Source organism: Suricata suricatta, chromosome 10 (genome assembly GCF_006229205.1).
Source record: "Suricata suricatta isolate VVHF042 chromosome 10, meerkat_22Aug2017_6uvM2_HiC, whole genome shotgun sequence".
Classification (NCBI taxonomy): domain Eukaryota; kingdom Metazoa; phylum Chordata; class Mammalia; order Carnivora; family Herpestidae; genus Suricata; species Suricata suricatta.
In genome coordinates, this window is record NC_043709.1 from 70531722 (window position 1) to 70548645 (window position 16924).

At 36.5% G+C, this 16924-nt stretch overlaps 1 protein-coding gene across 5 annotated transcripts in view; it reads left to right on the top strand.

Annotated features, from left to right (window-relative positions):
* Positions 1 to 16514, top strand: part of GXYLT1 (glucoside xylosyltransferase 1) — a 51058-nt gene extending 34544 nt beyond the window's left edge. For 2 of the 5 annotated variants that reach the window (XM_029954829.1, XM_029954831.1), the window contains 4 exons: positions 458 to 581; positions 894 to 1066; positions 10611 to 10768; positions 11013 to 16514. In XM_029954829.1, the coding sequence (XP_029810689.1) occupies positions 458 to 581; positions 894 to 1066; positions 10611 to 10768; positions 11013 to 11037 (480 nt within the window). In that variant the 3' untranslated portion in view covers positions 11038 to 16514. Of the gene's footprint in view, positions 1 to 457; positions 582 to 893; positions 1067 to 10610 lie in introns of all 5 variants that reach the window. The other 3 variants (XM_029954830.1, XM_029954832.1, XM_029954833.1) reach the window with 2 other exon arrangements.
* The last annotated feature ends 410 nt before the right edge of the window (positions 16515 to 16924 follow it).

The following is a 16924-nucleotide window of genomic DNA, read 5'->3' on the forward strand; positions in this document are numbered from 1 at the left end:
GAGTACATACTATGTGTCAGGTACTTTTTATTTATACATTAGATAAAGTTCCAAGTACTTTATACATTAACAGGTTGAACCAAAAACAGATGAGCGACATAGACATAGGTATGATGTCTAGACATACAAGTACTAAAACTGTCAGCATTTTAAGATGAGGTCATAGTCATAGTACTTTACACTGTCACCTACTTTTTCTTTCCTATTCTTTCCTGACTTGTATTAGTTTTATCACTAATATATGCAGCTTCAGATACCTTCTTTGTTATCTTCCCTGCTCCCAAATGGACAGCCCTATTCACATTTAGGTTTACATTCAGGTCACTTGGTGTTACAAGAAAAGAAGTTTGCATGTCTCCTTGCTGCTCTGTAATGCTAAAGAAAGAATGGGGAACTGTCCTTGTGCTGCCATTTTAAACGTGGAAGCCTGAGCATTTCTTGATATATTTACCCACAGAATGACATGACAGCTGTCCGGCTGCGATGGGGAGATATACTTATGCCACTGCTTAAAAAATACAAACTAAACATCACATGGGGGGATCAAGATCTGTTGAATATCATCTTTTTTCATAATCCAGGTAATCATTTAAATTTCTTTTATTCTTTGCATTTGTAAAAAATCGGGTAATATGTAGTCAAAAATGAAGAAATGCATTTATTTGACTTTGGCTTATATTAGTGAATATCACTAATTATGTTTAAGACAGAGTAGAACTTTATTTTAAAACTTTTCTTCATGTTGTTTTCATAGGAAGGGATCTAAATGCCAAATGTATTTTTCACTATTTTAAATCTTCTGTAAGAGCTGTATTTTTAAACTAAAATTTCTGCAGACTGTTCATTCATGGAATTCAGGTATTTGCTTCATCGTTCTGTTTTTCTTCACATAGAAAGCCTTTTTGTTTTTCCGTGTCAATGGAATTATCGGCCAGATCATTGTATATATGGAAGCAATTGCCAGGAAGCAGAAGAAGAAGGAATCTTTATTCTTCATGGGAACAGAGGTGTTTACCATGATGATAAACAACCAGCATTTAGAGCTATTTATGAAGCACTGAGAAATGTAAGAATGTGTTTTTTGTTTTATTTCTTTTTAACTTTTATGACAATTGAAATTTTTACAAACTTAGAGAATATGCAAGTATATACAAAAATTTCCATATCTTTTACTAATATTCATTATTTATTAACATTTTACATCATTTTCTTTATCATTGGTTCTCTTTCTATGTAGACATGTTTTTTTCTGAACCATTTGAATATCAGTTGCACTCATAATGCTCTTCTACTTAAAGACCTGAGTGTGTTTTCACTAAGAACAGGGACATTCTCTTATTAACCACAGTACAGGTATCCAACTCAGGAAATTTAATATAGATACATTATTTTCATATGTCTTTACTCTCTTTTGATGTAGAACAGTTTCTCAGGATGTTTGTTTTTTTTTTTTGTCTTTTATGACATTGATAGTTTTGGAGAATAGATAGAACCTCTTTACCTCTTTTCTAATTAGACTGTTCTTTCTATTGGCTTGTCTGATGTTTCCTTGATTAGATTCAGGGTATGTCCTCCTGGGCAAAATACTGTGCAAATGATGTGTCCTTCTCAGGGTATCACATTCAAGGTCACTTTTGTGTGTCTGCCCTTCATTGGTGATGCTGGTTTTAATCACTCACTCAAAATGTTCAGTTTCTCCACTCTGTAGTTTTTTCCCCTCTTATGTAAATACCCTGCTTCTCATCAAAATTTCTATACTGTATTTAGCATCCATTGTTGGTTCTTGTTCAAACCAGTCTGTACTGTGGTAGTTGCAAATTGATGATTGTCCAACCCTGGCTTTCCTTCTACATACAACTTTGGCAGTTGGCATTCTTCTGTAGGTAGAGCCATCCCCTTCTGCCCATTTATTGATCTATCCATTATCAGTATGAAGTCATTGATAGTTTTTTTTTTTGATAATTTATAATGCAGTATTTCCTTTTATTATGTTGATGTCTAAGTTGTTTCCCATTTGGCCATTGGGAGTCCAATTTGGTAAACTCGTGTGCTTATCTGACATATTCCCATCATTTTTTTGAGTACGACTTCATTATTTTTTTTTTAATGTTTATTTTTAAGAAAGAGAGTGAGGGGGAGAGGGGCAAAGAGAGAGACACAGAATCCCAAGCAGGGTCCAGGCTCTGAGCTGTTAGCACAGAGCCCAGTGTGGAGCTCGAATGCACGAACCATGAGATCATGACCTGAGCCAAAGTTGGACACTTAACCGACTGGGCCACCAAGGCACCCTTCTTCATTAGGCTCAACTTGTTTTACTACCTTCCCTGTTTTAACCCTGAAATTAGCTATCTATCAAAGAAGCTCTGGTTTCTTTTAGAGGGCTCTGGGTGCTAGGCATGTTCATTGCTTCAAGGGTGTCTTTGCTTCTGAGCCCTTTCAGTGACAGAGCTAAGAAAATTAAATACACACATATACGCAGTCATGTATTCATGATATACAATCATGTACTCACACTGATGCCTCCAGTTCTATTGCCCCTAGGCTCTTCCTGCCTTCTACTCTGTTTTCATCTTTTAGCTGCTTCTGTAGTTAGAATCCTGCCTCTTAACATAAAGCACTTCCTTATCTGCTTAATCCTATAATACATTTAAAATAATTTTAGAAATGCTATATTCTTTGCCAAAAATCAACCTACTACGAAGAGCTAAGGATTTGTTCCCGTTATCTACCACTTTCCCTCACCCCTTATGAGGGCAGGTGCTCAGTGCTGGGTTCAGCAGCTACTTGGATTTGTTCTTTTTCCTGCCTTTCAGAGTTGTTACTTTATCATTTGAAATACAGTTGTGTTTATTTGCTTCAGTATGCTTTCGATTTTAAGCTTTTTTTCTCCATCTTTATTGATTCAACTTTAGTTTTTTATTTTTATTTTTTAAAGATTTTATTTATAAGTAATCTTCACACCCAGCATGGGGAGTTAATCACAACCCTGAGATCAAGATTTGCATGTTTACTGACTGAGCCAGCCAGATGCTCCTACTGATTCAACTTTAATTTGATGTGCTGATGTTAATAATAGTCAGAACTAGGTAAAGGGTTACTCAGAAGTATCACTTTCCCCCCACCCCTTCTACCTCAAGCTCCCAACCCCATAGATTACCAGTTTCATTGTTTTCTGGTTTGTCCGTCCTGTATAGATGAGCAGATATATGTGTATTTTGTTATCCCCCTTTTCTTACACAAAAGGTTCCATACTGTTTATATTGTATGCTCTTTGCTTTTTTATCTTAAAATAGTCTAAAAATTCATGCATTAGTAAGTCTCTTCCTTTTTTAAAAAAATTTTAATTCCGGTATAGTTAACATACAGTGTTAGATCAGTTCCAGGTGTACAATATAGTGACTCAGCAATTCTATATATGCATCATTCAGTGATCATCACAAGTGCAGTCCTTAATGCCCATCACCTGGTTGTCACCCATTCCTCCACCTATCTTATTATTATTATTTTTTTGGTAAAGACTGTATCCTACTCCAGAGTTTTATGTATATAGCAGCGTTTATTCAAGCAGTCTCTTACATTTGAACATTTTGGTAGTTTCCAACATTTTGAATTCTGACTAATGCAGCAGTGCATCACCTGGCCATATGTATGTTTGTATTGATTGGAGATGTATCTTGAGAGTAAGTTCCTGCAAGTGGGGTTAAAGGTTGAAGATACTGCCTATTTTCCCTGCAGAAGGATTATTTGAATTCCTGCCCACATTTTATATGAGGAGGCCTATTCCCCAACAGCCTCATCAGTAGAGTGCATTTTTAAGCCTTCAGAATTTTGCCATTTTGATGAGTGAGAAATGGAATCTAAGTTTAGTTTTAATTTCTCTTATGAGTGAGGTGAGCATTGTTTTATATTTTTAAGTGCCATTTTCATATCTTTTTTTTGGTGACTTTTCTTTCAAGTCTTTTTTACCTATTCTATAGGTTTTTAAAAATAATTTTATTGAGGGGCACCTGGATGGCTCAGTTGGCTAAGTGTCTGACTTTGGCTCAGGTCATGATCTCATGGTCTGTGCTGACAGCTCAGAGCCTGGAGCCTGCTTTGGATTCTGTGTCTCCCTGTCTCTCTGCCCCTCCCCCACTTGTGCTCACTCTCTCAAAAATAAACATAAAAAAATAATTTTCTTGATACATAATAAATTTCTTGATACATAATTGTTTATACATAATATACACAAAGTTCACTCATTTAAAGTTCATAATTCAGGGTGCCTGGGTGGCTCAAGTCAGTTAATTAAGCATCTGTCTTTGGCTCAGGTCATGATCTCGCAGTTCATGAGTACAAGATACAAATTGGGCTCTGGGCTGACATCTCAGAGCCTGGAGCTTGCTTCCCATTCTTTGTCTTCCTCTCTCTCTGCCCCTCCCCCCTTGAGCTCTTTTTCTCGCTCTTTCATAATTAAACAAACATTGACAATTTTTTAAAAAGTGTATAATTCAGGAGTTTTTAGCATGTTTACAGAGTTGTGCAACCGTCACCATGAAGGAATTTTGGTCTTTGCTTCCCCCTTCCCTTCCTGCCAATTGTTGCAAATTCTTATATTTTAGGGACATTAGTCCTTTGTCTGTGATATCTGCTGGAAATATTATCTCCCAGCTCTACTTTGTTTATAGAATTTTTTGCCATTAAAATTTTTTTTCACCTGGCAAAATGCTTTTATTTTTTTATTTTTTCAATATAATTTACTGTCAAATTGGTTTCCTACTAATTTTTTTTTAATTTTCTGTAATCAGGTTTTTAAAGGTTTTAAGAAAAATTCATAATTAGAAAGCCTTTTTCATCCCACACTCAAGGTTGTAGAAAAATTCTCCTGCATACTATGTCATTTACTACATTTAGTCATTTGTAATAAAGTCATTTTGTATTTTATATTTTTATTGGGAATGAGTCAGCTTCTTAGGAGCTGCTGACGTTTTGATGGTGTGGAGACGTTTGGTTGTTGAGACAGCTTAGTCAGGAACAAGGGCTATCTTTACATTTGTGTCTTTGAGGAATGTTCAATAGATTGGTTCATATTGTGAACAGATCTTAAGTTTATGCTTCACTATTTTAACTTTGTTTCCTTTGTAAATTGGGATTTCCCCTTTTTTTTAATCCCCCCTCCACCCACATGCTGGTGTGTAGCATTTCTGAACTTTTTAAATTAAATTTTTAATATAATTTATTGTCAAATTGGCTTACATACAACACCCAGTACTCATCTCAACAAGGGACCTCCTCAATGCCCATCACCCATTTTCCTCTTTTAAGCATTTGCTTTATATTGACATTGAGAAAAATTATACTGCCTTCCCCCACTCTTGCCTTTGATAATCTGTTCTTTTTTTCCCTTTTGTTCTTCACACAATCCTCTTTTATGTATTTAAGGTGAGTTGACAAGGAGCGACTATACATCCCTCTAGAAGGATGCATGAACCAGGTCTCCGTGAATATGTTGGGGACCAAGACTTGGGGCAAATCCAAATGATTTATGGTTTTGCTTAATGAGCTATGTCTTCACTGTACAGCTAATTCACTGATATTTGGGGAGAAATAATGTGTCCACTTATCCTTCATGCAGATGTGTTCTTTGTTCTGCTAGACTGTGCCTAATCTTCTGTGGACATGAAGACAGAACATAAATAAATAATAGGAGTGCTAGTTTGGTTTAAGTGTGGGGGTCAGAAGAAGAGCTGATTGATACTGTTTTCTAGATTCTTGTCATTCTTATTGCTAATGACTGGTCTAGTATAGCCTCATTAATAGGAATGAGGATGAAAATATTGAAGTATAATCCACTGTTACAGAGATGGTACTGGAACTGTAAGAGTTTTGCCTTTAAGGGCCAGGGAAGGCCTTGGGCCTCACTCGCAAGGAGGCATTTGAAGTGGGCCTTGAATGAGTGAGAGTTTTCCAGGAGGAGGGTCTTTTGGGGCAGAGTACTGCCTAAGAAAAAGGTTCAGGGGTTTTTAACACAAAAAAGGCTTTTTTTTTTCATCAAAAGTCCTTGGAGAGGTCAGTGTGGAGCGTTCAGTTGGACTGGAGGGCTGGTCAGCAGTGGCCAGGATGGGGTTCGTGTGCCGTGCTCAGGTGATGCTCTGCAATGATAAGGAACTGAAGTATTTTCCCGGAAATCTGTGTTTCTCAAACTTGGTGGTAGGCACAGTGCTGACAGCATTGTGGGCTACCATTTTTGTATTTGCTAAGTTTCTTCTTCTGTAAACTTGACAGAAAGTTTCTGTGTAATTGTTTCTCACGACATAGCGACACTGAAGAATTATAAAATTTAGTGTTGATGTTCATTTTAATGTAGCAGACCTTGTATGCCCTCCGAAATCAATGTTGTATATTAATAATGCTTTATCGTGGGTTGTCAAAAGGTGATAAAATGAAGAAAAGTACTTTTGAGCTTCTGAGACTGCAGGATTGGAAAGAAATACATTCCTGTAAAAGTAGGATTTCTTTGTTTCCTTTGAGCATTAAGAAAATCCGTTATTAAGGAATTAAATCTCACTAGTTTTTTATGAATTTTTTAATCTTTGGTAAATATATACCTTTAAAAAGCTGAGTAATAATTTTAAGCCGATTAATTACACGTGATTTTTAAAAAAATAAGTCTTTTAAAATGATTTCAGATACTGAATTAATGATTATTTGTATTTGTTTTGGATCTGAATTACCTATTGCTATATCTTTCCATGTTTCAATTTAATGAAGTTAATCAGTCTTTTATGGTGCTCTTGGCTAGTGTTTTTATCTTCCCTTATCTATAATTTAATGAGAAGTATAATTTTTAAAAGCATTGCATTCAGACAAGGGTATTTATTCGAGTTTCAGACAGAAGCTTAGTCATAGCCATTGAATGCAGTGAACAATTTGAATTATAAAGGATATGAACCATCTTTAAAATGTAAATGTGTGGCTGTGTCTTCCAGCAAATCAGGTTTTACAGTCCATACATATTTGTTAAATATTAGTTGTTGAGTGAATAAAAATATTAAGATTAAAAATTGCGAATGCAAAATGGAAACAAAACATTTTATTGCTCTGTAAGGTATTTTCTGCTTCATGTATTTCATTCTGAATTACATTTCTTCGTGGTTCTTTGTTAACTTTGATTTAGTTCACATCCTGCTTATATTTGCATGAGTATCTCCGCAGTGGAGTCCTCCTGAGTGTTTCCCTCCTGTGCTGTGGTAGTCCCCACCCCTTATCCATGGGCATTCTTTCCAAGACCCCCAGTAGACGTCTGAAACTATAGATAGTACTGAACCCTGTACCTACTTGTTTTTCCTACACATACATATCTGTGATAAAGTTTAATTTACAAGTTAGGCACATAAGAGAGTAACAACAGTAACCAATAATGAGGTAGAACAGGTATAATAATATATGGTAATAGAAGTCATGTGAATGTAGTCTCTCTCAAAATAGTTTATTGTCCTGTGCTCAACTCTTCTTCTTGTGATGATGTGGGATGATAAAATGCCTACGTGCTGGGTTGAAGTGAGGGGAATGACATTGGCATTGTAACAGCGTTAGGCCGTTGTTGACCTTTTCACTGTATGTCAGGAGGAGGACCGTCTGCTTCCAGACCACAGTTGGCCGCAGGGAACTGAAACCACAGAAGGTGAAATCATGATTTAGGGTTACGGTTGGACCTTCTTGTATGTACTTGGCTCTCAGCATTTGTTGGATTGAATTGCCATTTTGTCATCTTTTTAAAACCTGTTATATTCTTTGAAAATGCCTCAAATTATCTAATTGTGGTCATCTTAGCCTCAGTACCTATTTACTGCCTTTCACCTGACAGCCTTATGTATAAAAGCATGATCTCGAGTCTGTCCTGCACAAGTCTGTGGTGCTGCAGATTGTGTGAGTGGCAGAAGGTGCTGGGGCTCAGGCTGTGCTTATATACCTGGACATTTTGGTAATTTATCATCCTCTCCCTTAAAGGTCAAATTAGTTGTGTTATGTGGGACTAAAAGAGGTCCAATTCATGAGGCACCATTATTATTAAGAAAAACATGAAAATGAATTAACTGAATCTTAAGTACTTCATATTTGTGGGAATTAACTTTTTAACACTTTTTTTAAAGTTTATTTTTATGTATTTTGAGAGAGATATAAAGAGCTAACGGGGGGGAGGCAAAAAGAGGGAGACAGAATGCCAAGCAGGCTCTGTGCTGACAGAACCATAGGATCGTGACCTGAGTCGAAATCAAAAGTCAGACACTTAACCGACTGAGTTAATTCCCTAGGTACCCCTCTGGGAATTAACTTTTAAACAGCTTTGAAATGTTTTTTATTTTCATTGCTTAGTAAGAAAAAGATCATAGTTTGGTCTTCCCAGGATTATCTGCCTCTCAGACACAGTTGTCCAAGCATGCTTTTTGTATACACTGAGATGTTATTTGATAGTGTCAGTTGATAAAGGTTGCCTTTCAACATGCTGCTGCTTTTAACCCCAAATTTTAGGCACATCTTTACACAACGTAGCTGTTGTCCTGTTTTCCCCCTATTAATTGAGATTTGCCTTTCAACAGAATTTTTGAAACTGAGTTGACACAGTTTCACGTGTTTATTTGGGTAAACAGTGCTGTGGCTTGTACTTTTGGAGATGGCATTGAATCCTGGCATGGCTACTTACTACCTTTGTAACTGTGAGAAATCTCTCTCCTTGCCGTAACTTAGTTGCTTGAATGTAAGTGGGGATAATTATATTACCTATTTCATAAAGTTAGTGTGAGGCTTAAGCTCTTAGGTTCTTGGTGTGTAGGAAGGAGGTCCTTTAAAAAAAAACAACAACTAGTCCTGCTTTTAATTTCTCTCAGATATCTATGTGCTAGTAATTTTCTTTTTCCTTTTTTTAAATTGTTATTTTCATTACATTCTTCCTAGTTAAACTTCCCCTCCTTGTTTTTGGGTTTTTTTTTTTCTTTTGATCTTCTAAACAGTGTTTATCTTCAGTGTATGTGGTTGGGTTTTAAAAATCACCCCAAGAGTGATGGTTTCATGGAGTTAATGCTCATCGTTTTTTTTCTGAAGAGATACTGAGGTTTAGCATCTTTTTACATCTCTGCACTGATAAAAGCAGTGTCACAAATTATCATCTAAGCTCATCCTTTCTCCAAAGATTGGCTATGGCTTCCTGTAGACTCACTAATGATGATTCAAGTGGTGCTTTCCTTTCCTTTGGTGTTATGGTAGTGAACCTTGGGAATAACCTCAGGTGATTTGATCCTTCTGTGAGTTCAGGTTCTGGATTTCCTTCAGGATCTTGCATTTTTCACTGATACCAAACTTTCACATAAACTGTTCCATTTGCAAGACCCATCTGTCATTCTAGTTGAAAATATGCCTAGCTGCAAATGTCAAATAAAACAATATAGCTTGTTAGGAGTCCCTGGGTGGTTCGGTTGGTTAAGTTGGTTTCGGCCGGGGTCATGATCTCGCAGTTCTCGGGACTGACCCTTGCAGTGGGCTCTGTGCAGACTGCATGGAGCCTGCTTGGGATCCTCTCCCTTCTCTCTCTGTTCCTGCCCTACTTGTGCGCGCGCACTCTCTCTCTCTCTCTCAATATAAATAAACTTAAAAAATTATTTAAAAACACAGCAGTTGAAAACACTAAAATCACAAGTTATTTCCACATACCTGCTACTATAGTATTTTTCAAAATACACTCCGTAGGATATTAATATATTTTACAGTGAGAAATTACTCTGGTCAAAAATATGTTTTGGAAATAGTGGAACAAACAACATTGAACACATGTGGTTTTTATTTTACGGTTTAGGGATTTTTTTCCTTTTTTTTTTTTAAATGTTCATTCATATTAGAGTGAGAGACAGAATGCAAACGGAGGAGGGACAGAGAGAGAGGGAGACAGAATCCGAAGCAGACTCTAAGCTCTGTCTGAGCTGTCGGCACAGAGTCTGACACAGGTCTCGAATGCCCAAGCCATGAGATCATGACATGAGCTGATCAGACGTTTCACCGACTGAGTCCCCCAGGCGCCCCCTGGGCTTTTCGTGTGCCATTGTGAGTCCCACAGGGAGTGCATGATGTGCAGGAGCTCCCACATGCATTTACCCATGGGACCCCTTGTGCGGTTAGGGTTCTTTAGGAAACTGAATCGTGCTGGCATTTTACATTCCTTCCACTCCAGGGCTTTCTCTCAGTCCTCTGGAGTCCAGCCTCAACACCTTGATCAGATTGATTTTTGTCCTTCCTTAGTGTCTCTCGACACCTTCGGAGCTTTTGATCATCATCCTATACCAGTAGGTGTCTCTTGGCCTTCTCTGCCCCTTGTACATGTTCTTGCCTTGGTTTGAGATGCCTTGCCTCCATTATGTCTTCTCTGAAAACCTTTCCTTGATGTCCCCAGTGATTTACTGTGACTTTCTCCCCCGACTAATGTGAGATCATACAGCCAGTTAATTCATTGAACATATTTGTTGAGCATATATACTTTTTGTGAGACTGGAAGTTACCAATATTTAAATTGATTGAAGAAATTGTTTGGAGTTTAATTGAATTTTTATATATATCTTTGTCTTTTTATTTTCTTTCTCTAGTGTTCTTTTAAAGATGACAACATCCGTTCCTTATTAAAACCTTTAGAACTGGAACTACAAAAGACAGTCCATACATACTGTGGAAAAATTTACAAAATATTTATCAAACAGCTAACAAAAAGCATACAAGATCGTTACGATAGAGCACCAAAGGAAAGGTGATTCTTGATGACTGCCAAATCAAATGAATTAAAACAACAAAATATCAGGGGACATGTGTGAAGGAATAGTCTTGCATGAAGTGTTCAGGAAGGAATTATTCATCTTGAGAATAATTGTTTTTCCTGAAGAAGTTAAATGAACAAATATTCATGTAATGAAGAATAAGTTAAAGTATTGGACCCCAGCAAGAAGACATTTTTGATCTCTGATGTTTTGTAATGTTATTTGCTGTCATTCCAGTATTGAAAATATTGAATGGTTGTAGCCTACAGACTTTGGTTGACTCTTCTCAAGTAAGTAAGAACAGTAAGGATGTATGGATGGAGAAAATGTACCTCATACACAGTGAAAACACTCAAACTGTGAGTATAGCTGTAGTTTTATGTCAGCACTAACCTCACTTTAAATGTGTGACACAAAGTTTACAGGAACAGAACATGTTCTGTTTCTAAAGCAATGTGATGTAACCGATGTAACCATTGACAATCGATGTGTGCCTTTATACATTTCATCTCTGTTTTAACTATTTCTGTGACAATCATGTTTAAAATTAGATTATAAGTAAGCTGCACGTTTAAAACTGAGCTGTATCAGAAAGCGGGAAAACCATAAAAATGTTGGGAGTTGTAGTGTCTTTGTGTGTTTGTGAAATGTACTATTTACATTTGTATATGCTAACCTGTCTTGCCAAAACTCAGATCTGAGATTGTTAAACATATATTTTTGGAAATTTTCATCACTTTAAGTGAAAATTTTCAGCTTTACTGGGCATTCTGGAAGCAAAAGATCTGCTGATCATAAAGTGAGAACCTAACTAGGACACTTCTATGATTGTGGAAAATGTGATGGACCAAAATGCATAAGCTGTGTACTTCCTGTGAAGAGGAATCTTAGTTACAGTGAAGCAGGAAAAAAAGTGGTCCATTTAAACTTTTTTCTTCTACCTCATAATGGCTTTGCAAGATACTTTTAAAGAAGCAGATATAGAGAGCCTTACTTTAAGTCAGTCAGACAACGTTCATGAATGATTTGGATTAAGAATATTGTTATATCTGAGTTTAGAAAAGGTAGTTTGGATTAATGAACATGTATCTTTCTTATTTGAACATAACTTAAGACTTTTTTAAATCTTGAAGATAAGAAAAATATTATTTCTCTTCGTGTTCTTGACTACTCTAATGTAACTGTAGATTCTGAGTACTTAGCATGTGCTGTGATGCAGCATGTCTCATTTTACTAAGTACTACATGGTTATTGTTTTCTCCACTGATATCTTGATACTTAAATAGAAAAGGGAAAATCATGAAGGAAAAATACCACTTCTGTGAAAATAGTGGCAATTGGCTTTATAAAGTTAGAGTGCCCTCTGTGGAAACATGGAATATGCAGATAGGCCTGGTCAGTGTGGTCATCCCCTGTCTTTTTCAGTTCAGTCAGGGACAGATTGAGAGAGGGAGGTGTAAAAAAGGCAAATTACAAGTTAATAACCAGCCCTGCATTCTTCGAACAGATGCATTTAGAGAACACAATCTGTATGTCCTTAGCAGAATGCCATGGTGAATATGAGAACTTGTGAACTGTGCTGAAATTGAGTTTACTGAGTAGAAAATGAGAATCGTAGAATTTTGAAGTTTGGAGGGTACATATAAGATCATTTCTGATGGCAGGGAGCTGTGCCTGTCTATTAGACTCGTGAGTGTGGATCCCTGGGCTTCGCTTAGGAGACTGGCAGGCTGTGTCTAGGATGCGGTCTGCAGACTTTGTAGTGAAGAGATTTAAAAACTACACAAAAGTAAAACAGTACAGTGGTACTCATTGCTCTAATTAATCACTTATAATATCTTAATGATATTTGCATGATCTATCCCTCTTTTCTTTGCTGAAGTATCTTAAAGAAAATCTCAGCCTGTTATTTCACCACTGTGAGTACTTTGGTAACTATAATGACGTCGTACCTCCTTCGACATCATTTGCTATCCATTCCAAGGCAAATTTCCCTAATTGTCTCCAATATTAGAATTAGGGTACAAAAATACGTCATCTTATGATTCTATTTTTAATAAGTACCTCAGGTGATTTTGATGTCAGCTAGTTTGGGAACTATTGGAAATCATTTTTCTAACTTGAAGGTTGAAGTTAGGATACCATAATTCTTGGTACAGCCGGATTATAAGTGTGTTTCTGAAATATTAGAAGAATTGGGGGTATTGAAAAAATAGGAATTTATATTATTAGTAAGTTTCTTAGTTTTAATTTACTTAGTGAACAGAGAACCTGTAATAGAGTGGGTTGGGACTGTGTAGAGTGTGGTCATGATTTAATCCAACTGGACTGTACGCTGTGGTCTCATGTTGTGACTTACTTACACTGTCTCACTCCATACTGTAGATCAGTTAGAGGGTTCTTCATCTGGTTTATTCAGACCTGACTTAATTGGGCATTTTATCATATATTGGGGTATGATGAAAACTTTCTACTTTAGGGACTATATTTACCTAAAATGTAGGCTATTACAGAAAGTTCGTAACAATAGTAAAATGAGTTTTCGGAATTTATCTTTAATTTAGATAGGGTAACTTTTTCTTTGAGAATTCTTAAGAAAGGCGGTTCTCAGCATTAATGAGATTAAATTGTAGAACAACTTAGAGAACATATTTCTTTTCATAAACATATCTATGCATTTTATATAAATTACATTATATGTTCTTTGAGTCTTTGTGTTAGAACAATTCTGACCTCAGAACGTTCTCTGGGCTACAGTATTACCAAAGTGGGATGACTTCAAAATGTAGTCAAATTTTATTTGTATGAAGTAGCCATCTTAAAAGAACTTGGAAACCTTTAGAAAATATATATTGTGATTTACATTTTAAAGCAGTACATAACATTTATTTCCTTGTGAAGAATAGTTCATAATGTATAAGGTAACCCAGTTATCTTTTGGACACTTTAGAACCTGAAATCATAGTATCGCTTACCCATTGTTCTTTCATCTTGCCTCCCATGAGATGTTACTGATATAATGGAAAGAAAACAAGCCTGTGTATTATATCTGGATTCTTTTCTTGGTTGGGACCCCAGGCATTTCATTTCACCTTCCATATCCCTTGGTTTGTAAGCAGTCAATATGCTCTTCCCACCTCATGAGACTCAGAAGTCATAAGTCAGGAAGTTATGGGACTCAACAGAAATAACAGATTTGAATGCATTCTGCATGGCTTATATATACATGCCACACGAGCGTTACTGTTGAAGTTCTGTTTTGCTATGTTGCCTCCAATACAGATCATTCTGCTTCCTTAGGGTGAGTGGGGTGAGTGTTTTCTGACATGTATTGTATCTCCAGTATGAATTTGCTTATATTGTGTAAGGTGGAGTTTTTAAGAATGAGAGCAGGAAGGAGTGATTATAAATGAATGGACAAATAAAGAGAAGGAAAAAAGAGAAAGTGAGAAAAGTAAGGAAAGAGAAGGGTCAGTAAAAGTGAGAAAGAATGGCAAATGGCAGAGTAAGAGAAAAGATGGAATGAGAGTGGGAAAATCGAGAAGTGGAGATGGAGAGAAATGCTATGGAAACAGTCACTTTTTCATGTAGCACCCCCGCCCTGTGCTGCTGTCTTCCTGACTTGTGTTTCAGTTCCTGAGGCCCTTCAGGGTCAGGAAGGGTGCTGGCTTTCACAGATGCCGGCGGCACAGCTACCTTGGTTTGGTTCGTCAGTAGTAGAGTCCTTTTTCAGTCACTCTACTCACTGACCTAAATTTAGTGATGATGATCAACACTGTTTTTTTTCTTCTTTCTTTTCTTTTTACCTGGATCCCAGTTTGTGAGCTAAGACCTTTGGAAACATGATGACAAATACCCTCCGTTATAATATTGTTTTAAAGTCATCCCAGGTGTTGGATTATGCAAGACTAACCACATGGATTCACAGTGGAGGCTGGCGTAGAGGGGATGGCTTGGTTAGGTCCTGAGGGCCCCGGGAATCTTAGCGGCAGTTTTTCAGATGAAACTGATAGGAAGCCGGATTTGGAAATCATTGCCCTGCTTTGAATGGCAGTTTACACAATAAATCACATCTGTTGATTCTTCAGTAGACATACGTACAGTTGAACCATTAAGAATGGATTCAAGAGAAGAGGAGAAACACACTGAAGGGAAAATCCCCAAAGATACTATTCAGTGTCTCTCAGAAGTTTGTACTATAAGTAATAAATACCTTACTAGTAATCAGAACCTCTTTGAAGTGTTTTAGAAAGATCTTGGATCTGTTTTTTGTTTGTTTGTTTTTAAGTAACTTTTTTGGTTCCTTAGAGTAAACAGAGAAGGATAGAAGGGGTGCAATATTTTGGGTGTGGGGCCAGTTACCCATTTACTAAATGTACTTTCAAGTGTCTTAAATCAACAATTGCCTTATTGCATTTTAATATTTAATAAAAGTAAATTAAATAGTGATTTGTACTGTGACAGTTATCCCTTTATACATTGCCAAAGCAATCCTTTTTTGCCTCTTAAAGTCTGGCTAAGCTGTTGTGATGTTTGCTGTTTCCTAATTAACTGAACATGAAACCAGATTTCTAAAACCAAGTTATATAAATGTAAGACAAGTCTAAGAGGTGGCACAGGAATGTTGTTTTTTTAAAAATGAGAAATGACTATAATGTTAATTCAAATATCTAGGAATTATGGAACCATGAGAAGAATGTGGAATAGCATGTTGGACTGGGCGGTTCAAAATTGATTACAAGTACATGTCAAATTTTCTTTTAGATGGAAAACCATGAATCATCACCTTATCTCTACCAATAATTCCAAATATGTAAAAGGACTGTATCTTTGGAATTTTCTGTAAACTCAGTTTTTAAACAAGAGTGCCTTTGAAAAGATAGGGAAAGAATTTTCTTGAGAATTTTTACTACCAATACTGTGAATGCTTTTTTGGAGGGTCTGTGGTCAGGCATTTTAGTATCAAACTTAAGAACTGATGCAGAACCTTTGCTTATGTTTCATTTATATATACAGTCTGAATTTGTGAGCATATTCACACATGTAATCCCATGCAACTCCTTGTAAAACATGAAGAGAATGCAACAGTGTTACTCCATTTAAAAAGTAAGTTAACTTTGACTATGATGGAAAAAGCGGTTTTAACTTTGTGTAAAACCTCTTCAGGGAATATTGAAATATCGTGCAAAAATAATTCAGGGCCTGTAGAGTACCTGTAGAATAGGTCATCCATTCAAGACTTAGCAGAACCCACATACATCAAATGCATTGTCATCAGTCTTTGAGAGCGGGACCAGTGGTTTTTTATGGATGCTGTAAAAGAAGATCTATGAAGGGGATGATGGTTTGCACCTGTTCTTGACACCGGAAACTGGAAAAATTACAAGTGTTTCCATTTTTCACAAGCATTTTGCATAAATACTTTAGTATTTTGAGTTAGTTTGGTCCTAAAGCTATAGGAAGGACTGTTGGGGTACTGTGACATATAGAGGTTATTATCCTTAAACTGTCTTTTACCTTAAAATATGGTTTTAGGATAATTTGGTTATCTTCCTCCAAGTATTTGGTGTATCTTAAAATGTATTAAGGGGGTATAAGATGATAGATTTGGATGTAACCAGAGAATAATGGAAAGTTGCTTTGTTCTGTTCTGGGGAAGTTCAGTTCCTCTTTTTCTTGAGAAACTGTATTGCTGTTGCTAAATAAACATGTACTTGATAAATGTTTAATTTCTTCAAATGATGTATCTGAATTATTCTGGCAATCAAAACCAATTTTGGACTCTTTAGAGTTGAGATTCCTGATCATTAGGAATCCAGGCTGTAAGCAGTTTCAGGATTGAGTCTTTCTACAGCTGAACAGTGTAATCAGGAAGCTAGGAACAGTCTGTTTTTCCATTACTGTTTTCAGTGTATGAGCTTGGTCTCAACCATATGGCCACAGAGTGACAGCTAACATCCAGGTTGCAGATGACAACCAGAGGCAGAAATAAATGTCTTTTTTGCAAGAGGAAGGTTCTACTTGTTCTTGTAGCCAGAATAATGTCTGTCTAAACCAGCCATTTTGCAAATGGAATAAAATTCTTTAACAATTGGCTCAGACCATGGAGATTTGCCCCAAATTTCAAAATAGCCTTCCCTTGAAAAATG